We start from the raw sequence: 22,988 nt of genomic DNA, 5'->3' as shown, positions 1-22,988 counted from the left end.
CCCATTAAATCAACACTACTTACTGATATGCTCTATACACTTTTCTCAAGAAGTTTTTGGACATAATTCGGTGGATAGAGCTTTTAGATAAAGGAAGGAGACATATCAAAAGTGTCTGTCAGAATAAAATCAATGCCATCACTTAGGTATTTAAATGATAATTATTATGTATTAATAACACTGATCTTACCCAATAGGTCTTGAAACAACTATTTCCACTTGAGGTTCAGCCTTGGATTCAAGGATAATGTTGTACACCTCTTTCTTGGTTGCTCCTGGCAACGACTTCCCATTCCACTGTAGCACTTCGTCACCTGGAACCAAGTGGGCCGACACGACACAATGATGTTTCAGCCTGAAGCTCATCTTGTGTCACGTTTGTATAAAGTCAAACTGAAACTTGACAGGAGGATAAAACATTTATATTTGTATATATTTGAGGAGACAGTTTCTTTGTTTCCAGCCTGCTAAGAGATGTCACACTGTATATCCTGTGAATGTTGATAATGGACAATTTTCCAGTAAGCTAGGCTAAATAGTTTCCACTCAGAAAAAGGATGCTCCACTCGGATTGTAAGATTGCCAACAGTATCACAGAATCCCACCAGACGTGATTGATATCACAGGATAATGTAGACCTAAGAAGTGCTGTGGTTACAGGACGACATGTTGCTTGAGTTTTGACAGTCTGGTCATTAGATATGTCCACATTTGGGGCCGAGAAAAAGTTCATTTTAATTTCAGTTTGACTTTGAAAACCATATTTTCAGTAAAGCTGTTACTGAATACACAATGTACAATAGCTCCTACATAGAAACAATATGTTCAGTGGATTCGCACCTGCTCGTAGGTGTCCCACGACATCTGCCAGGCTGCCTTTCTTTACTTTGGTGATGAAGGCCCCAAGTCTCCCTGTCTCTGTCATCTTCCCTCCTACCACCTGCACACAAAGATGAGGACAGGAACAGAGGTGCATGATGGCAGTAACTGCTTGATAGGCACCATTACACTGACATACGTCTGCACAGTTGTGAAATACTTTTAAGCATTTCCTACCCAGTACACCACAGCATTGACAGGCATTACAACATGTTATTACTTCTGGGTTGAAGAGTTCCTTTAATCCTTTACTCTCTTCCTTCTTTTACTCACTTTCTGTTTTCTCTTCAACTTTTCTCTCCTCATCTGGTAAACAAAACAAATCTAAAGCAATCACGTTCCTACTTACTTTCAGGCCGAGGAGGGAACCAGCCTCACGGGGCATGGCCGACCGCTTGCTTAGCGTGATGCGTCCGATCAGGTGGTCACCTTCTTTAGATGGCTGCCATGTAACTGGATGCTACAGGAGACAAGAATATTTATAAGGGGCGTCATGAGGTATTAATAGGAGAGGGTGAGGAAAAACAAGGAAAGGGCAGAATAAGGAGGGTAAAGTGTGACAATATTAGTATTAGAGTTTTCTGATACTGTTCTGCTGAGTCAGCTTTAATAGGCAAGTTAATGCTTTCTTTATATCAGATGTGATTGTATATGAAAAAAAACTGTGGTGATTTGTATTAATGCACTTGATCATGTGATACCATCTCACTTAACCTAATATCATGTACGTGAGTTAAGTGATCAGGGCAGTGGAACATGAACACTCAGAGTCCATTGTGTTTTGCTGAAACTCACATGCCACACTGTGGGATCGAGAGGATGACAGTCCCAGTCACCTGCAGCCACAGAGAGAAAGACAGGGGAAATGAGTTGCTCAGTCTAGCTTGTTAAAAGCAGTAAAATTGTGCAGTTTCTACCTTACAATGCCAAGGTATAACAGACCGAGAGAAAGATACTGTCTCAAATTAAATGAGAGAAAGACTGGATGGTGGGCAGTGGTGTCAGGATCTCACATAATGAAAATCATCCATTCAATAATTTTTCTGTCACATGACACCCTGTGTAAGACACACATGTTCCCATCCTTCTTATACAGCTTGCCCACCTGGCACACTGGGTCCTTTCATACACATGGTATGGGACTGCCTCCCTCCTACTGGCAGGTACCATGTATGGACCATCTGCACACTGACAAATAGAAATGTTCTGAGTGATCCAGACCTTCATTTCATTACTGGCTCTACAAACTCTGACAGTAAAACACCAGCTCAACTGTATCCTAGGTGTTTGTGAACAAACAGCTGTTGAGATGAATGCAGCTTCTCATGTTAAATAGTGGCTGTGAAAGGCCGGTTACTTAAACTTTTTAATTACACTTTTTTTAGCCATCAGTGTAGATGACAGAACCTTTCTCTATTTTACTGTTCCTGTTTTACTGTTTTGTGGTTTTACTTTTTCCAAACACTTTTCCTTTAATGGCGAGTGCAACAAAACCAATAAACAATGAAAAAAAAAAACAACAAAAACAGAACCAGAAAGTAAAGTAATGTCTTGAACATTTAAGTGTTAAAGGCTGAAATTCACTGCATGCAAGTTAGAACACTTGCTGAAACATACCTTAATGTATTCCACAATATATAGCAGATATAAGTATGTAGAAGTCATATATAAAACACATGCACACACACACACTCAGAGTGAAATTTGAAAAATAGCCATAAACACACACAACATAGATAATAAGGGTGCTGAAAAGGAGATGGCAATAAAACTGTCATTCAGGAAGCTCAGCTAGAAAATTCATTCATAACCAAAGTCAGACCCTGTGCTCCCAGTCGGCCTGTCCAAAACTCATGCCAGAGCCTGGCCAAGGACAGGAACACCAGTGACTGTCAGAGTACCCCAGCTGCAATTAACAGTGACAGATGGCTGGTGAGAGTAGAGGAGCAAACTGGCCCGGGATCAGACCACCATTCCACCACAGGAATTAAATAATGGCAGGATGACATCAGATGGGAATTTAAAATATCTCAGGGGACTTTAAGAAACTTCATTTTCAAGGCAGGTGAAACGTCTGTTTCTGGCACAGAGTGAGACGGCTGATTGAACCCAAGTTTCTGGCAAAAGAGAGCAGGAAGAGAGTGAATAAAGGTTCAGGTTGATGAGAAAATAGGGAAAATCTGTATTTTGTGCTTGTCAAAGACATTTGTACCTAGATCCAGAGGGAGTCAAATGGAAAATAGCTGCTGTTACAGGTTAGCCAATGAGAGCATGTGTGTTGGAGTGAAAATCAGAAAGAAGAGCAGACTTAACTCCAGTGCTGCTAATCTGAAATCTGAAAGTCCACTGAGAACGCTTGAGAAGATAAATGCTGACTCCACAGTTTAAACTGCTGAGTAGACCCTTTTGAGTTTTGGAGGATGAACACACTGGGCAGATTACAAAATCTGAGCTGCTCCTCTAACTGGTGCTACATCAAAGCATCAGCTCTTTGCAGGTATTAACGTAGCATTGTTCTTGATAAACAGCGTGTGTGTGTGCACGTGCGTATCATAGAGCCCGTCCTCTTCTTCCACTCCATGTACTGTTTCACCAATTGTTGTCACAAAAATGAACTAGCCTGACAAAATTCCTCCCACAGGCTGTGCACATAGGTCTCTAGATCACATGACCCTGAATTCCCATTAACCTGTGTCAACCTCCTCCACCATTCAGCCTCAACAAAATGCCTAGGTAAAAAACATGTGCTGATGTGGCGTCATATCTGTGCATCTTTACTATCATTTATACACAAGACACATTCATGCGGGCAGCACTGAAAGGTCACTAAGAACCATTTGGTAGTTTGTATTTTCAACATTCTTCACGTAACAAATTTGATGAACCCCCTAAGAGACAAAAATGTCCAAAAATTTTTGGCCATCCAGGACCATCTATGATGATAGTATTGGTTTCAGAAATACTACATTACAGACAGTAGATTAAAAAAAAACCTAAATCATCATTGCTAAATATCCGAATTAAAACAATTACCTTTTTTTAACTTCACATTTGCACTTATGACCAATAGGTCAACAGTCATATTACAGCATCCCAACAGGACACGATATGATATGACTGAGGAGTGACTGTTTTCTTCAAATCTCATTCAATATCACTGGTAATACTCTCACATCAATACATGTAGTGCAGTTTCAGTACAACACGTTCACCTTTGCTCAGTCTCTGAGGACTGTTAAAGTAATTCTAGTAAATGTAGGGATATCACACACACACACACACACACACACACACACACACACACACACACACAGAGAGAGAGAGAGAGAGAGAGAGAGAGAGAGAGAGAGAGAGAGAGAGAGAGAGAGAGAGAGAGAAGTGGTTATAGTGCAGCACCCTGGGACCCAGTGTCATCCCACCAGCAGACTTCCTCTACCATTTCCTCAGCACCATTATCACCTTGCTGTTCTACACCAAGAAGTAATGTAATCAGATTCAAAGCTGCTGCGTCATTAGAGCTTCAGACTGGGATATAATACATTTCCAGAAGGATATGATTTATTGGACAGAATGGGAAACCACAATGTAAACACTGTTTACAGTAATCCTGCTAAAAGAATTCTTCGAACATATAATCATCTGTTCATGCATGAATCTTACATAACAATATCCTCTGGTCCATCATGTCTGTTGTGATGAGTGTTTTTTAAAAAAAATCCAAGTTTGTAATCCAAGCATTGCCTCGATGCTTGTGTTCTGCATTAAATCCATCTATTTTACAACTTATTCACTTGTCAATATGGCTGTAACCTGTAACCCAGACCCTGACACCAAAGCCTCTCTTGCCACCGTCACATCTAGACTTAAATATTGCCATCAGCTGACACCAACTCCAGCACAACATCATCCCATAAAATGAAAACAGAAAAAGAATACTTGATCCTTTGACACCATCTCACTTAACCTAATGCATCGATGTAGGGAAACATACTGAACATTATCCTGCAAAACTTGCCTCATGCCACAGATGAGAGTAAAAGGAGACATCCTGTTTTGAGGCCCAGCTAGCTAAAGAGTGTTTAAAACAGCTAATAATCCCAATCCACACCATCTACCCATTACCAGTCCCTGAGTTATAGTAATCTGGATTAAAACATCTGGAACAGACCCCTTCTGTGACCGGTGAGAGAGATAAGCTGATAGAGCACAGCTAGCTCTCCCTACTGCCACTTGAATTCAAACACTCGCACATGGCTTGTTTTAGTTCACCCTAGCATCACTTCTGCAACAGCAGCAAGCTGCAAAATACACAGGTACTAAGAAACGACCGGTAACCATGCAGCATTCAACCACAACCAGACTTGGTTTTAGCTGGTGGTCTGTGGTTGGCTGGGGCAGCCGGCTGTTTGCGAAGCATTACGTAGCAAGAGAGCCACTGACCTAATTCCACAAATCTGCTGCCCTAAATCACAGGGACTCTCCAAATAAATGAGAGCTGTCCTGAGAGCAGCAGGGTTTAGCCACAGCACAGAGGTGTAGATGACACACAGAGATAGTAATGCACTATGTGCTGGGTGGGTGCTTCATCCTATCACTTATCGTATAGTTTTACAGTCTGAAATTAGAATGTGTTGGTATTAGAATAATCTTTTTTTTTTTTGCACTTTGTTGTAATTCTACTACCAAGTCTATTTATAGGGCTTGGAGAATATGGCCATGAAATGTGGCAAGGTGGAAGACACTGAATTTTATCATGGTATTCTTCCTTTGCCTAGATAGTTTAGATTACTATATCTTTCCACCTGTCTTTCATCTTAATAACATTTCTTTTCCAGGTTAAAAAAAATGTGTCCAGTCATTTGTCCAGTCAGCCATTTGCGATCTTTCTATCTTTCAGAGTATTAGCTAAAAACCTATTACTGCTGTGATTCTAATCCTGGACACACTACACTGGGTATACAGTAGGTGATACAGGCTGATACAAGTTTGGAAATGCTCTTGACAATGATGAGAATACAAGAAATGCAGATTAATCAAGGTCCTTTATGATTCGTGTTGACAAAATGAGGATCACATGCAGATTATAGAGGAACATGTGAGGTGAATGAGGACTGTTGCAGCTCATTACCAAGTTTTGGTGAGTAGAAAAAAAACATCTGAGAACTTAAAGGCAGCTTCAAAAAAAAAAAAAAAAACTACTAGGAAAAGAGTGTTTAATGAAATGGATCACAGCAAATGGTGCAAGGTATGCATGCTGGGATCGATTTAGCTTTGGCTAACTAGTAGAGTGAGCACATCTGTCTCACTGACCTTTCTCGCTGACGCTTTCCATGTCCACGTCCTCACAGCTGGTGTACTCGGGCGTGGAGCCGCCCTCCTCCTCTGAGCTGCTGATGGACATCTGCCTCTTGTTGACTCCGCGCTTGCTCTTGTATGACCGTGGAGGGGGCGGCCGCAAAGACTCCGACTGGTCCGAGCTCTGGGAGTCCTTCCTCAGCAGGTTATCCCCACCTTTGTCCCTTGGTGTCCGTGTTGTACCAGGTTCTAGGCGGCCCTTGTTCGGACCCCAGTCTGGAGGCACTGGTCCCCCAAGTTGGGGTCCTGATCTCAATCCACCTCCAGCAGGTGGAGGCCCCCCTCCAACCCCCACGGTCCTATCCACAGAGTAGGCTCGGTGGTTCTCAAGGAGGGCCGTGCGGTCTCCCTCCCCACCTCCGCCCCTCCTGGCCAGGCGGTTTTCAGGCACCTCACCTGCATTGCCTCCTCCACCTCCTCCTTCACCAGGTCCCAGTCCAACCTCATTTATCGCAAGATCACTGTGTCGTCGTTCGTGACGCACCTTGGACACCTTAGCATGCATGCGCATCTCCTGCTCCTCCTTCTGTGGTTTTACTGGGTATCGAGCCAGGTTGGGGTCACTACGGTAACGATTCTGGAACTCCTCCTCGCGGCGCTGCCGTTCCCTCTGCTCCTCATCCTCTGGGCGTCTCCTGTGTGTTTCTGAACAAACCAAGTTCTCGTCCCCATCCTCATAGTCCTGAGAATGGATCTTCTCCAGCCTCCGTCCATCTCCCAACCGTCTTTCTCCTCTGTCCCCAGGTCCCACTCGCTCATCCAGCGATGACTGAGACGGCAACTTCCCAGCAGGTCTCCGGCCACTACCACGCCCCATGCCTCCCTTACCATTTTGTTCATGGAGGGAAACTGGCCGTTTCCTGGATGAGAAGATGTTTCATTACACCAATGTACCAAATAGGCAGATAAACAGACAGACAGATAAAAGCAGCACAGGTACATCATTTCCATTACAACAGGTGAGCAACATTGGGATTTGTAATATGAACAAATTGCTGAGAAGAGTTGTTTGAACAGAAATATCCTGTGCTAAGAACATTTCTTTCTATATTTGTAAAACCTTGGTTCAGTGGCTTTTATATGAACAGACTGAACATTTTACAAACCTACAAGAGACAGTGATTAATTCTTACCTAACTCACCCATCAAATGAAAACAAAGGGATTGAATCAAAGGCTTCTCAAGACTAAAACCTGTGACCTAGCTTCTCCACTGGTTAAGCTAGAACAGACAGAGATCTATTCTTTTTTTTTCCACCAGGGATTAAAAAAACAAGAGCAGCTTCAGTCAACATACCATAAAAATAGTCCCTGTGCCTCAAAGCCTAGATTCTATTTTGTCTCTTTTAAAAAACATATGGTTCCCAATGCTTGTGAGGGTAATGAAAAAACTTTTTTTTTTTTTTTACATATACAGATATCATCTGTATATGTAAAAAAAAATAAAAATCACAGAAGTTGTGTTGTGTGTGTTCTGCTGTCTTACTTTTCTCTAGGTGGTTCACTTTGGGAGCGCGATCCAGGCATGGTTTCAGCACCCTTAGCAGCAGTGATACCAGCGGGCGGCTGTGTCCCGTCTGGTCCTGCGTTGATGTTGGTGCCGGAGGGCGGGGCTTGGGACCTGGAGCGAAGTAGCTTCCTGTCCCGTTGGGCCTCACCTCCCGTGGCTGGGTCGTTCAAGGAGGTGCCCAGGCTCCCAGGCCGCACCCCTGACCCCGAAAACCATTCTCCTGATTTGGTGAGAATCTCCTGCTGCTTACGGCACAGGTTGCATACCCACATTACCTACAGGAGTTAAAAGGACAACAATGTTTGCAAGCTGGGTTTAGCAGCATCAGAGAGGAACAGCAAACAAATGAAATAATTAACAAAAAAGCAGTAAGGCATGCCTGGGACACAAAAATCTTTGGGACAGTCAACATTCACACAAATACAAATATGTTTTTTTGGGCATATGGCCGAGAACCAAACAAAAACATAAGTAAATAAGTACATTTTATGTGAGCAGATACAGTTTCTCCTAAAAGTTTCATACCCCTGTGTTTCTGCTCACATACAATAAATAGTCGTTGGTCATCTCAACAAAAAGAGAGAAAAAAATGACAATATCCCCACATGCTTTTCCCTCCTTCCTTTGCTACAGCTAATTAAATATTAAAGAGCACTCAGATATGAGAGACAGTGCTGTTTGAGCATTTCAACATATCTATCGTCAGGGAATAGAGCTCAGCAAAGGCTATGGCATGATCTGTACTGCTTTTTAAAAAAACTACAGAAACTCCTTTGGATGTTGCGTTTCACCTGTCCTGTCACTCTAATGTTGTCAGTTTATTAATTCAGATTAATAGAAATCATGGTCACATGGATGATATAATAAAAACATCTCAATTTAGATGGCTACAAACCACACACAATACAATAGTTGAAGAAGAGGAAGGAAAAATGAACTGTAAATGGCAATTGTACTATATACATACGTTTCACAGGAGGAATTTTAACACTATTCTAGACAGTGCAGGCAATGATCTTCTGTGATTTAGCTTCCAAAATCCTATAAAATGCACCATTACAAATGGAAAATTGATGATCAGAGACATGTACAGAAGCAATGATAACATCTGATTCTTCACCCTCTAAATGAGATCCATAGACAACATCAAATACTCACATGTAGCCATGGCTACTGAATATCACCTCGCTTCGACAGCACAAAAACAGGATTTATCTCCCTCCGTCTTTATAATCCCAGCGGTTTATTTTTCAGAGAATAAATCCAAAACAAGGGGAGGCACAGTCGTCCCTCGTATTCGACTTCTGAATCTTGTCTTCTTAAAAGCCAAACACCTCTGGGACCTCAGGAAACCCCCAAATGTTACTCCTTGATGACCAGTGGGATGGACTGTTAGCAGTCAGTTTAGCACTTAGCAGTTAGCCTTCAGCGCGCCAAAGCACATTCATCATGGCCTGATTGAATCCTAGTTGGCGCATGTCCAGACTAATCTAAAGTAAATCCACTGCCTGCACGGCCCACAGCTGTCAGGCAGCCGCCCAGCTACACACTACAGTCTCTTTCTCTCTGTGTCTTTCTCCACCTCTTTACCTCAGCTGAGGGGCCACAGATTAGCAGTGGCCAGTAATCCCTTCAGCTCCTCACCATTATTCAACTCATCATCAGCTGACAATACCAGCTCACAATTCATAACTTCTAACCTATAGTCCTCCCCAGCCCCCATTATCCCCCAAAGACAGAGCTACACAGGTTAGAGATTAAGCCCAGATGACCCAGCTCCCTTAGCCTCCATTCTTTCCCAGCACAGTGCATGATGGGTTATCAGCTATTTTATGAAGATTAAAATTCTTTCATTCTTCATACCTGTTAAACTTCAAACTGTTGAAGCAATTTTTAACTCTTTAATATGATGCCCTGCAGCTTGAGCTGCTGAAAATTTTGATTCAGAAGGGACGTTAAAAACGCAAAAACTATTTCAGTCAGAGACACTCGCGTCAAGGACGTGTCCATTTATAGCAAATGTTTATGCACTTAGATTCAGCTGAAAAGGCTCTGCTGTTTGAGGGAGCTCTAAATGAATCCAAGCAGCAATGTGGATTCTGCTGAGAGAGCTAATCCCCCACACGAGAACATGAATCTGAGTCAAATCAACAGCACGAAACGCCACATGAGGAGGAGGTTGGAGTGGTGGAGGGACAGCTGCGTGATCGTCAAAGTAACAGGGGGGAGGTGTCAGGCTAGAAAGTCTGTAAAGGATGGTTTTCTGATTTAAGGCTTTTACAAAATTAGTTGTTCTTGTTCAGCTGTATGTGTTGTAACATTTGTGAACTTAGCTGAATTGCCTAAGACAACAGAATCCGTATCTCAGGACAAACCATCGTTTCATTCAGACCCTCCAAACCTGGGTTCACCAAGTTGACAGCAAAGGGCTCTGACTACACTTAGTTTGCTTTGCTAGCTGCTGCCAATGAAGAGGAGTAAAAGTGCTCTGATCCACAGGACTAATCCTTGAACGAGAGCATCATATAGAAGAATGCACATCACAGGACAACTGTTCATGGGCCCGTGTGTTCTCAAACCAGAACAGAAACAAATCTCATTTTCTCATGGCACGCCTTCATGTGTTTGTTATGTGCTTTAAAGCCTGCACTGCAGATGGGGGAGGGTAGTAAACAATAAAGAAGTTATAGAACACACACACACACACACAGGATATAATACATATAATCCTTCACTGGAGTGATTGTGCTCTGTGTTCCTGGATAGTCTGAAAGATATTGTAGGGGGAATTAATTGTGTGTAAAGTGAGCATGTGTGTGTTTGTGAGCATGTCTGTGTGTGTTGTGATGTACATAAGATGCAAAAGCCCCACCCGATGGTGTGTGTGGCACATGTATGTGCAGTAGTGGACCAGCCGGAGCGTGATGTCAGACCCTCAGCTAGGCCCAGACCAATCAGCTCCCTCCGTCCAGAGGCAGCCCACTCCAGTGTCACCTCGAGTTCATGTCGCTGCCTCAGTGGATGCTGTGGAGCGCGATGTGCCGTGAGAATGTGTTTGTGTGTGCGGAGATGTGTGTACAGTATGTATATGTAGGACATTTCTGAAACCTTCTTGCCTAGAAGAGCAGGGCATGGGCGACTGCCTGTAGGCAAGATGTATGTGTGTGTGTGAGTGTGTGGAGAATAAGCACTGCCATCGCTGTCATGTAATAATGTCAGCCTCCTTCTGCCTAAAAAATGTGCTTCTCCATGGTAACCAAATCACAGAGAAGAGCGCTTGTGAGAGAAAGGGGGAGAAAGCTGTGTGACTGTGTGTTTGTGTGTTTGCCAGTAAAACTGAAAGAGAGATACACAGTGTGTCAGTACTGAAAGACAATGACAGCAGAGAAACCTAAAAAAAAAAAAAAGCACAAATGCCATTTATCCTGCCTCAAGTTATCACTGCATTGAACAGGGATCTCTATCTAACATGATCCTGAACATGGATCTCCTCCTCCCTCTACTTCATGTTCCTTTTCTTTTTCTGTTTCTTTCTTTCGTCTCCTTTTCCCTCTCCTATCTGTTCCATTCTTTTCCTCTCCTCTCCTTTCTTCCCTTTCATTTCTTCTCCCTTTTTCCTTCCCTCCCTCCCTTTTCTTTCATCTACTTCCTTCCCTTTCCTTTCCTCTGTTTAATTGCTTTTCTCTCCTTTCCTTTTTTACTTGCCCTTGATTTCCTTTACCTTCCTCTTCCTTTTCTCTCCCTTCCTTTCTTCTAATCTCCTTGCTTTTCTTTACTCTCCTTATTTCTTCTCCTTTTGATTTTTATTTCTGTCTTCCCTTCTTCTTGCTGTCCTTTTCCTTCCCGGTCCTCGCTGTCCTTTCTTTGCCTTCATCTCCTTACTTCCCTTTCTACTCTTTTCCTTTCTCTCCTTCCCTTTCCCTTTATTTTCTTTTCTATCCTTTGTTTCTTTCCTCTCCTCCCCTCTTCTTTTTCCTTCATCATCTTCATCCTTTCCTTCCCTCTCCTCCCCTCTCTATTTCCTTTGCACTGCTCTTTTCATTTCCTTTCTGATTTCCTTTTATATCTTCTCGCCCTCTAGCCCAGCTGACACACCTGGCTGACTTTACAAATGAAGACACCACACACCTGTCACTCATACTTCTCTGTCTCCTGGCCCCTTCCCTTCATCTCCCACCCCCAGCACCACTCCATCCATCTGCTGACAGAACGGTGAGGGCGTGTGTCGCTGCCACAGCTCTGCCGACAGCAGCAGCATTCAGCAGCAGCTCACAGCGAGAGCAGCATTCATTTAGCCCCGAATTGTGTGAACATCAGCTTTTCCTTAAATGGGCAGAATAGATGGGAACCTTGGGGGTGGTGGAGCAGTGGGGAGGGGGGTGGTTGGCTTTCAGTCAGCGTGTGCAGTGACCCCACCCTCAACACAAACACACTTACACACACACAAACACACACACACACACACAAACACAAACACACACCTCGACAGAATGACATATGAGGCAGCGCTGGGTGTAAACTGCCATCGTTCAGGGAATGGTAAATCCTTAATGGTGAGAAGAAAGACGACCGCAAAAGACATAATGCTCCATTTCCTCTAATAAGGTAGTAGATCAACTCTGTGAGCAGCCAGATGCATTCGGTGGTGAGGAAGGCTGAAAGGAAAGCAGAGCTGCTGTGGCTGTAAATCCACTCTGCTTCTACATTTCTGATCTCAGTATCACAGAGAAGACTCTTTCTTACTGCTTTCAGTTCTCTACAGCAGCACTCTTTGAGCAGTTTGTGACGACCACTTCATCTCTTAAGATGCTAATAATTATGGTCATGATGATATGACTGTGGACAAAATGTAAAATGTGTGAGAAAAACTGTAAAAGTTGCCCCATCTGTGACCTCAGCACGTATGTTACTCTGTGATATGGTCATCCAGCATCCTCTATCTTATCTCAACGTTTTTTTAACCAGCAGCATTTTCATCATCTCTCTTTCATGAGCATGAGTAAAATTCAAGGGGTAAAATTCAACACGAGCAGTCTCTCAGTTTAAAAACACTTCATCTGAAGATAAAACTGAAAGTGAGCAGACCTGAAATCTTGGTTGTAAACCCTCGTTCTTCAGGAAAACAGTACACACAATCACAGCAAGTAGACCAGGTCAGACTAGAACCGGAGAGAGAGCCTGTGAACCATGATGGATTTTTTTTTTTCAAGCTGATAGTCTGAGTAATAACTTCATTGTTTACATTCATTTTCTTCTCCAAATCAGTTTGTTTAACCTGAAGGCTTGTTAAAAATCTGACTAAGTTTGTGTTGCTTACTCCATCGGACTCCTTTTCCGTGATGTTGCTTAATTTCAGCACTGAATTTAGTGAGCACAGTGTTAAAGGTACAAATGCAGTAAACCATAAGTTCACACAGTACGTCTGAAAAACACACAGGCTTTGAATTCACATGTAAGGCTTTCACTTTTCACTTTTCACTTTTCTGGGGGGTGTGATAATAATAAGAGCTGTAACAATATTACAAAGCACTTCACAAGCATTAAAGACTCATCTGGAGAATGCTGCTTTTGGCTTTTGCCAGATCCAGTCAAGGAGGTCCTATTATTAGACATTCAGGCCTTACATTAGGGCCAAAGTGGTTGATAAGTCATCAAATGTCAGCCTCATTAAAACGTGTTTGTGTGGTGGTAAATTGTGTATATATGGGGGGGGGGGGGGCACAAATAGGGACAGAGAGTGAGGAGGGGTGAAAAGTTAAATGGAGATGCTTTAGGATGGACAGAGGAGATGGAACAAAGAGAGAGAGAGAGAGTGTGCGTGTGCGTGTGTGTATGTGTGTGTGTTGCAGAGATTGTTACAGTGACAGTGGTATATGAAGAGAGAGGAGTAGAGTGTGAGGAGGAGGAGAGAGCAGTGGGTCAGTCATCTAGTACTGAGAAACATGATTGAGATTATGCAGCGCATCCTCCTGTCTAGTAAAAAGTGCAGTGTCAGCTTGATGCAGTTAGTGTGCACCACTCTGTATGAATGTATCAGTGTGAATCTGAGCATGTATCAGTGTGTGTGTGACCCAGTGTCTGCTTGGTGTCCACTGGGAGGCAGTGCTCCTCTACAAAGGAGACAGACTGTCAGAGGTTTGTTCAGCTTCTGGAGGCCATCTGCAGCTGACATTAAACAGACATAAACAAACACTCAGCCATTAACAAGCTATAGCACCAGCGATGTCAGGGCAGCTTGACAGAGGGTTATGAAATACACATCAGCTTTCATACACACTTCAGACAGAGCTGGGTCTTCCTTTCACATGTTGAGTTTGATTTCAAATTGGAACTGTTGGCAATTAATGATCCTTTAAATGAAACCCTTCAACTTCAAGTTTAAGAAAACTCTTTGTATATGAAGGCGGTTCAGGATTAAGTAAGTGCAATCACTTTAGATACTGTGCTTTACTGTGAGTAAACATAACTCATATTAAGGTGTTAAGGAAACAGCCCATGATTTCTTCTTTTGAAACCTGCACAGCAGTGCCAGTAAAAGGATGGCCATGTGTTTGTGCCAGAGTTAAGCAGGTCTTCCTTCAAGGAAAGGTACAACATATACCAACATATACCAACATATACCGGCTGATGGTCGCCAAGACCTCCCTCCATGAAAGTACAACAGTTGGGACAGATTTACAGTTAGATATATTTTGATATTTTTGAAACACTGGGTCTTTGATTTGAGACAAAGGTAGGCCAACCTTGGACTGACAGAGTGTAAACTTCATTAGCCTAAACTCTGATTGTTCCATACAATGGGGAAATACTACACAGGGCGTATGCAGATAAACACTGTTTAATCCATTCCTTACAGTTTTGCTTTTGTGTTTTTGGAAAGGCAATAAAAAAAGACTTTCCAGACTCTTAATGTACAGATTACCGTAAGGTTCGACTGGCCTGTCGTGTCTTCTTAGGATTGCTAAGCCGTTATTGGAAAATAGGTGTTTGCTGTAGGGGTTTAGCAAACAGCCACCTTTTACTGGGAGAAAAAACATCAACCTGTTTATCATGTTTGAGCTTGATTCTTGGATTTTAATCTCATAGAGGGCCGCATGAGAGAACTGAGCAGTTACTGAATTATATCTAAACCATAAGCAGCACATCAAAAGCCTGTATGAAGGACATGAGTCAACCTCGTCTATTCTACATGACTCATCTGCTGCCTTACCTGGGTGAGTATGTAAAGTAACACAATGAATCTGTTTTCTGACAGTTAAAGGTTTGCAAAACATCCCAAACTAAAGCTCACTGTCATTCTCTTCACCGTCTCTGTCTTTGACCAGGAGCAGCAGTAACAACACTGGCAACATTTTTGCAGTGACCAAGCATTAAAGGGAAGTGGTAAGTGGACAAAGTGGAACATATACCTGGGCCCCTCCCATCTCCCTATGGCAAGGCTGGTCTGGTCTCAAACACACAGGCAGGGAAAGCATGCACAGGCATGAGTGTGCATTCATTATGCATTCAGATAAAAGGTCTGTAGGGTAGAGTGCTTTCTTAAATGCATGCCAGCTGAAATGCCAATCCATCATCCCCATTTTTTGTCCAGGTTTTATCACTGTATCTATTGCCCCCTCCCCCCCTCCCAGCACAGCCATGCCTACAGCCATAGGAAGAGGGGTCAGGATGGGTCAGACGATTCAGACACCCCTACAGACAGCCTATATTACGGCTCATGCTCACTCTGCCCGCCAGTTAACTTTTCGGGGTCTGCATTCATTCTCAGAATTAGAGTAGTGATGCAGGATCACCAGCCAGCTGCCCTGGGACTGCTTATCCACCGTGATCTGTGAGACAAACACCGAATGTGGGTCTGAATTCCTGTTCTGATGCTGTGAATGAGCACAGACCCGAGTGTGGAGGGGAGACAATTGTAGTGACCCATGCAGCAAAACCCAGCAAGCCTTACCCTGTCCTTCACTATGAGACACTTTGCAGAGGGAGGAGACAGACAATGGACACAGAGTTAGTCAGGGTTTACGCTGGAGAACAAATCAGTTCCAGGCGGCTCCACCCCACACAGTACAGTCATTTCTCTGAGAAATCAAAGTTCACAGAAACCATGAACTATCAGGGACTCCCAGGCGGATCTGCACACACACTGGCTCCGTTCCAATCCAATAGCTTACTCTCTCTCATCTGATGATGATGTTAGTTTTTCAACCCTTTTTTCTTTCAGCTGGGAAATGATAGGTGTGGCCAACGTGAACAAAAATCATATTTAGAAATGTTTTACATCAAATTTCCAGGGTAGAAGTCAACAGACAAGAGAGATCTCAGCCCCAGATCTGAACCCAGCCAGCATTTTTTACCTTCAGGTGTCACACACATCACAGTCACAGCACAAAGAGAACACAAAAAAGATGCTAACCACTTTGTCCTCCTTTGATGCATGCAGTCCAGGTAGCAGTGAGAATTGAGAAAAGTGAGGGAAGAAGTGGAGCAAGGAAGGAAAAGAGAGAAAGAAATGAAAGGGCGTAAAGGATAGAAGAAACAGAGATGCAGAGAGGGTGAGTTTGTGAAACAGGAGAATGGAAAGATCATGGGAAAAAGAAAGAAAAAAATAAAGGAGAGAAGGGGGAAAGAGGATGTGGTGCAAACAGTTGTTAATAACATTCTGCAGAAGTGACAGACAAACTTCATATTCAGTGACAGGGTCTGAGGCGGCAGGAACAACAGTGTGTGAATGTGAGTGACCACTGACATGTTAGGCTGCAGCCACATGCATGACCCAGCTTGGCATGACCTAGGCGTGACTCATGACCTGTGACAACGTCAGGGTGTGTCACAGCTCCCCAGCACACAGAGGAAACTGGGACACCCAAAGCAACATGGAGCACTTTCTTCCACCAACCTCACCGTTACTAAAACCTCTTTTCTTTCTACACTGCCACAAAATCGTTCCAGGTCTTTTAATTTTCTCATATTCACTTGTTAAAGCTGCTTTGTTCCTGTTTTTGAATTATCATTAAGCTACACTTATACTTGATCATCTTTGTTTTGATCAAAGTTCAACGGGGTTTTTTTTTTTACTTATTTAATTTTTCATACAAACTACATAATGAATGCTGTCAATTAGTGCAACAAATTAATAAATCTATTACTGCTAATCCTTCTTTAATCATACAGCATGTCCATTTTAATGTGAAGGAGTGGGGAAGCTCTGTGGCCTAATCAGTGTTTGGATGGTAGCTCTGCATAACTCTGTCATTATTACAGAGAAGATGTCTAAAAGCAAATCAGAGTTCAAGCCTAACATTGTTACCCAATAGTTTTAATTTAACTGATGCCCTATAGTATTAAAAATGTACACGCGTGACATGTTACGAACCAGTATTAAAGTTGTTTTCAGGACTTTTTTTTCTCTTTCATTTGCATTCAGTGTTTCATGGGTTCAATTAAGGGTCTTTAAGCACAAGCACAAAATCCTACTGACCACTCCTAGAGCCAATAATATAGATACATGTATAGATTATTTATTTATTTTAAAAAAGCAGACAGAAGGTGCTTTAATATACTGAGTAAATGTATTTTTAAAAGTCCAACTCCTAACTGGAGGAAGCACAGTGTGCTGCTGATGTGGGGTAAATGAACACGCTGTGAGGAGCAGAGAGGGGTTTTTGAAACAAAGCTCACACTTTCCTAATCCTGTTATTCTGCTTGGCCTACTGGACAACCCAGGACAGAGGCAAGCACCGCCGAGACTGAAGGAGCATCATTTCCGACACATCCCACCCACACATTACACACACAGACACACGCAACCATGTACACATGTGCACACATAAAATTAAGTTGTGTTCTCTTATCGCTTGTAAGGATGTTATAAATTAATTTTTTCCATGAGTATAGAAATTCAGATCTGTTTTGGTATCTGATGTTAAAAAAAAAAAAAAAAATCTCAAACCGAATTTTGATAAATGAAGCAGTTCCATCATCAGAAATCCTTTTGAAAGCTTGGGATAAGCTCACCTTCACTGTTGTTTAATGTGAGACATATTCAATATTTAACTAATTCCAAATGCAGTAAGTGGATAACAGTGGAATTATGTTCTGTTGAGGAAGCAAGTACTGAACATGTTTTGTATTTGGTGTCTTCTAATCCCAGTTAAATTGACATGACACAAATATATATCTGCACTAAATCATCTTTCTTTTGACTGAGTTAAATTATTTAGGCCCCTGAAATTCTACTTGTAAGTGATGCTATGCATCATCTCAGGGCCTTATATTCCTTTTTAAAACACTCCTTATTTAAAAAAAAAAAAAAGACCGCATTGATTGGTGCTATTTTGAGCATAATTTCCCTTCAAACAAATCTTCTGCTTTATTTGTTTTATTTATAGATTGCATTAACATCCTGCTAGTCTCTTGATTTCCATGTAACAGTCTGCCCGCTGTGAAAGTGATATTAATGGCTTTACCAACAGGGATACTATCTCTATCCCCTATTCTCACTGGCCTCTGAGTTCTGCATACATGTGGTGCCAGTGTGAGTCCCAGCTGGGATAGGCGGATCCTGAACAGATTGGGGACCAGCAGGCCAAGGGTGGAGAGTCCATAGTCAGGTAAGATACCCAGGAGGAGGTCCTCTCTCTTGAACTGGAGGGGAGCCCAACGAATGCTTGGATGGAAGAGGGCTGGGACTTAAAATAGCACAAACATGTTTGGTTTATGGACGGATGCCACACTGATCCAATCTGGTAGTAGGGAGTTAGATTCCTCTTAATGGTTTTAATTTGGTGTAATGGTGTGGGTCTTTGATCTATAATAATAGTGTCTTCAGTTTGTCGCGTAGGCGTAGCACTGCTCAGTGTGCTCAGTGCATTGTGGGTTTCGGTTCACAGATGTTTTGGTTGTTTATTTGTTTGACTGTTGTTGTTTTTCTAGCCAAGCTATGTTCTCCAGAGAAGGAGACCTGCTGACTTTATTGATTCAGGACGAGCCATGAGCAGGTGATGACTTTGGTGTTTACTCTGATTTTCCTCTAATGCCATTCGGTTTCAGACCAAACACCTGGAAAATAAGATTTTTGTGTTTGGTGCTAGTTAAAAACTGATAGCATGCTTGTATTTTCCTTGTGAGCATGTTAGCATTTAACTCAAAGCTTGTTTTTTTTTTATAAAAATTTATGTAAACAGTTTTCATTTGTCAGTGCAGTAGGACATTTACCTTTGCCATTTGGAGCCAGTCAAAGCATGCTGGCCATAGTTAATGTGCAACAAAGTTAAACAGCTAATCTTAATAGCAACAGTTGTTTTGCAGTAAGTGATTGGAACAAACTGAGCATAGTGATAGCTACTAAGAGGATGATGCTGCAAGAGTAGTTTGAGACATTCTTTGGACACTTAGTAAAGTTTTTTTGCTGTGAAACCAGGTTGGAATCCTGCAAATACTAGCTAACTACAAATTCTACTTAACTGCTTGAATTCCTCATTTGAGCCTTTGCCTCTGTTCTTCTATCTGATCCTGGTCTTTATGTAGACATGTTGCTTGAGAGGAGCAGCACTGTCACTGACATGCGTGCTTGATGGCTGCAGTGTAGTCACAGTAAGACACAGGACAACACAGATGCTGTAACTGATGTGCTTTCACATTCAAGTGTTTCAGTTTCTAACCGCTCCACAACAACTACAGCCTCAGACTTAAAATGGGTCTGGAAGGGCCGGTGACAGATGCCAAGCCATTCATCCAATACACTTTGGTCTCACCAAAGTGTGACCAGGAAGCAAAAAAAGCAGACGTTAACAAACACACACAGAAGCGGAAGGACCAAGTGGACATCAACTACAGCAGGAATGAGGTGAGAGTGAGAGGAAGAAGGAAAAATGAAGGAGGTCAGAGGTCAGGTTTCTCACATTGTTGGAGCGCAGAGAGACCCGTCCCCCACAGCGAGCACAGAATTTGGTCTGGCAGTAGGAGCAGAGGTGGCCGCAGCCGTCGGCAAACTTGGTCTTGCGGCAGATACCGCAGGTGGGCGCGTCGTCCTTCTGCTGGGTCTGCTGACGCCGTGTCTCCGCCCCGATGCGACGCACCTCCTGTTTGTAGCTCTCAAACTGCTGGTGCAGTGTTCTGAGAGGAGGGGAGAGAAAAGTTGAAGATTGCCCATTAGTAGTACATCATGCACTCACAAACTTGTCGATAACCTTTACCCTCCCGCAGCGTTCAGAGAGATCTTCCTCTCTACGTATCCATACATTCATAAAAACAAAAAACAGAAAAGGACAAGGAGGAATTTCTGAATCAGTGATTCATTTTTTAAATAAATAAATCTAACAGAAACAGAAAGCGATGTAATGTATGTGCATGTTTGAGAACCAAATTTCAGTTAGGGCAAAATAACTGGCAATTAGAGCACCACTTGAAAGGTGCCTTTCAAAAAAAAAAAAATAAATCATATACGCAATTAAATGAAACTTCAGCTCAGCTTTGCTCTCTGTGGCTCACAGCCTTTCCCCTCTCTGCTTCCCAGGATGCCTATGATGGAAATAACCCAAGTGTGAATTGCAAATCAGACCATGTGAAAACAGGCACAATGTTGTCTCAACAAAACTGTCAAAGGAATACTGCATTAGCATACCATGACTCTCATATAGGGGGACACAGACAGGCGCTTTAATTACCTGGCTGAGTGAGAGAGATAGAGAGGAAGGAGATGGCTTCATTCACAGCTTTGCAGTCAATTTGCCTATTTGTGGAAGTAGACAAACTAGTTAATTCTCTGGCAGCGCACTGACTTTACAGTCGTGTCTGTAAGTTGTTTGTCAAACCGAGAAATTCATCAAGAAAATGGAGTCCACTGGCATTCACACATTTGCACATTTGCCGAAGTAAAAGTGAGACATTCATTGCTTGTTTTGTCCAACCAACAGTACAAAAAAAACCCTGAAGATATTCAATTTACATTGATCACCTGGGTCTGTTGAAAGCAGACATGTCCTCCCGTCTACAGTGCTCAGCTGCTGGGTAGGAGAGAGGTAGATGACATAACACCTGATCTGTTGTTAGCAGCTTTTTGTGGTGGGAATGAAACCAGTAACAGTCCTCCACCATTACACATCCAAAGTCCAGGAACGATGCTGTGTCTTTAGAGGATACTTGGACCAGGAAAAAAGGGCTGCCTTTGTCATTCTTTACTGAAAAATCAAGTTGTCCAGCAAAACTTATTGGAATTCCCACAAAATATATAGTCTCCCCGAAAACCCTTTCATGAGACGCCAAACAGAACCTGTTCAAGTCCAGGAAATAAGTAGACAGAAGACCCTGGTTCATTCCTCTTCACTTGCCTTTCTAGCTGTTTGTAGCTGTTTGTAGCTAATGCCAGAGCAGACACAGCAGACTGCCACCATGCACAGTTGGAACAGGGCGGTGACTAGAGGACTGGGACACATCTTGGCCAATCAGCTGACATGGGGAATGGTTGGAACAGGGACAGTGATTTTGTCACAGGGAACGTTGAATAAATTGTGAAAAAAAAAGAAATATTTCTAGAAAAACACACAGGGCTGTCAAGAATGAAACATCCTCTGTGACACACAGCATAAGCATCTTACATCCTTTTCTCCAGTATTTGATATGTTTAAATGTGCAGCACTGAAGTTCTCCTGTAACTGTCCAAATAGATACAGATTAAGGTTTTAAGTGGAAAGTGTGTGTTTATTCAAATATACTCATGGGATGTATGAATTTGAATTGTGTGTGAATGTTTTCACCCGAAAATGTTCCAAGGAGGCTTTGATTTAGCCTAAATGATGATAAATGGTTTCTGGAGTTTACACAAACCTAAGCTAAACTGATTCGTACGTAATTCAGATGGAAAAAGAACATGACACCACCACAGCAGCAACGTCATAAACACGACCTTTGACCCAGAGAAGCTATCCATCCTGCCAATGGGAGGCCAGGGGCTGAGCCAAGCCCAGGCACCATGGGAACAGCTGTCAGAAACAGAGGGTGCACAGCCGGTTGCCATGGTAACGCGGTGGCGTCAAGTGCTGGGTGTCAGTGGGTGTCAGTGCACCAGCTGTTCCTGTTCTTAGAGCCACGGCTTCATTGGTCTTTTCTCCTGCTTCCACACATTCAGCAGACACGCACTGTTAAAGCTGCACGAGGTGGCTTTTTTAATTTAAAAATAAATCTGTGTTCTCACCCTAAATCACAAAGGAGCTCTGCAGCCGCGAGGAGAGTCTCATCCTCTCTGACTGAGAATCTCCAGATTTATCAGGGTGAAATTCCAACATCAGGTCTGGATAATTTTCTGTTCACAGGAAATGATTAGACAGAAAAGTGTCTCCCACACGTCAGGCATCTTCTTCTCAGAATCATCTTCAAATCTTCTCATGCGCCTTCATGAAAAGCTAATTCCATAATTTGTCAAAAAGAAATCAAAACAGTTACCCACGACTCTGCTTCACAAATGCTTCACTATGTTCACAAGCCAGTTGTTTTATTCTGCAGCATGTAGCATCCAGGGAAAACCCAAACAATAAGCAGAAAGATGCTAAAACGCTTGAGAGAGCACATTTTACCTATAGTTAATATAACAGTATTGATTAATGCAGCTTTAAATCATAATGTTTTCATTTGCTCCTGCTCTTAGTTTGTTTTTTTTTTCTCCAGTTAGGAAGTAACAGAGCCTCACAGGGCAGCGTTATTGATGTGAATGACACAGAGTGTGTGATGGTAACATGCTCTCACACCGAGTGCAAAGAGAAGGTGACAGACTGACACACTTTGGATGGTGGGATCCATAAATACATACTGTCCAGTTTTCAGTCACAGTGACAGTTCACTCTCAACTGGAAAGCTATGAGTGAAGATCTATACACATGTATCAAAAACACACACACCTACAGTATCCACCCAACATGTGCGATCTCTCCAACCTCAACATTTGAAATTTACAGTCTGTTCATAGACAGTTTGACAGTTCAGATTCATGTCCGCTGAGTCAGCACACAGTTCCCATATTCAACATTATTTCCACCTAAGTGCATATAATGAGCACTACCTCTATGTTAAATTCAACCTTGACTCAGCGTGGGGATACATGAGTGACCCTAACCGCACGAAATGAAAACGTAATCTCTCTGTGGAGACACAGGGAGAGACGTCCTCTCAGGTAAGGACATGTTCTCTGTGTTCACTCCACTGTGTGTTCATCGATTACATGCCTGAGCCTGCTGCCTCCCTGGGAGTCAGCC

General features: G+C 42.7%; 1 protein-coding gene across 5 annotated transcripts in view; it reads right to left on the bottom strand.

Annotated features, from left to right (window-relative positions):
• The window catches only part of rims1b (regulating synaptic membrane exocytosis 1b), a 64,664-nt gene that overhangs the window by 23,936 nt on the left and 17,740 nt on the right, over positions 1-22,988 (bottom strand). For 4 of the 5 annotated variants that reach the window (XM_041036794.1, XM_041036796.1, XM_041036795.1 and 1 more), the window contains exons 2-10: positions 19,644-19,857; positions 16,157-16,168; positions 15,695-15,715; positions 7,720-8,018; positions 6,190-7,094; positions 1,675-1,715; positions 1,229-1,339; positions 841-940; positions 191-314 (exon numbers count right to left, since the gene is read on the bottom strand). In XM_041036794.1, coding sequence (XP_040892728.1) covers positions 191-314; positions 841-940; positions 1,229-1,339; positions 1,675-1,715; positions 6,190-7,094; positions 7,720-8,018; positions 15,695-15,715; positions 16,157-16,168; positions 19,644-19,857 — 1,827 coding nt within the window. Of the gene's footprint in view, positions 1-23; positions 81-190; positions 315-840; positions 941-1,228; positions 1,340-1,674; positions 1,716-6,189; positions 7,095-7,719; positions 8,019-15,694; positions 15,716-16,156; positions 16,169-19,643; positions 19,858-22,988 lie in introns of all 5 variants that reach the window. The other variant, XM_041036793.1, reaches the window with a different exon arrangement.

The sequence above is a fragment of the Toxotes jaculatrix genome, chromosome 4, assembly GCF_017976425.1.
Source record: "Toxotes jaculatrix isolate fToxJac2 chromosome 4, fToxJac2.pri, whole genome shotgun sequence".
Lineage (NCBI taxonomy): Eukaryota > Metazoa > Chordata > Actinopteri > Toxotidae > Toxotes > Toxotes jaculatrix.
The sequence above is the reverse complement of the archived record's forward strand: the minus strand, read 5'-3'. Positions and strand labels throughout refer to the sequence as shown.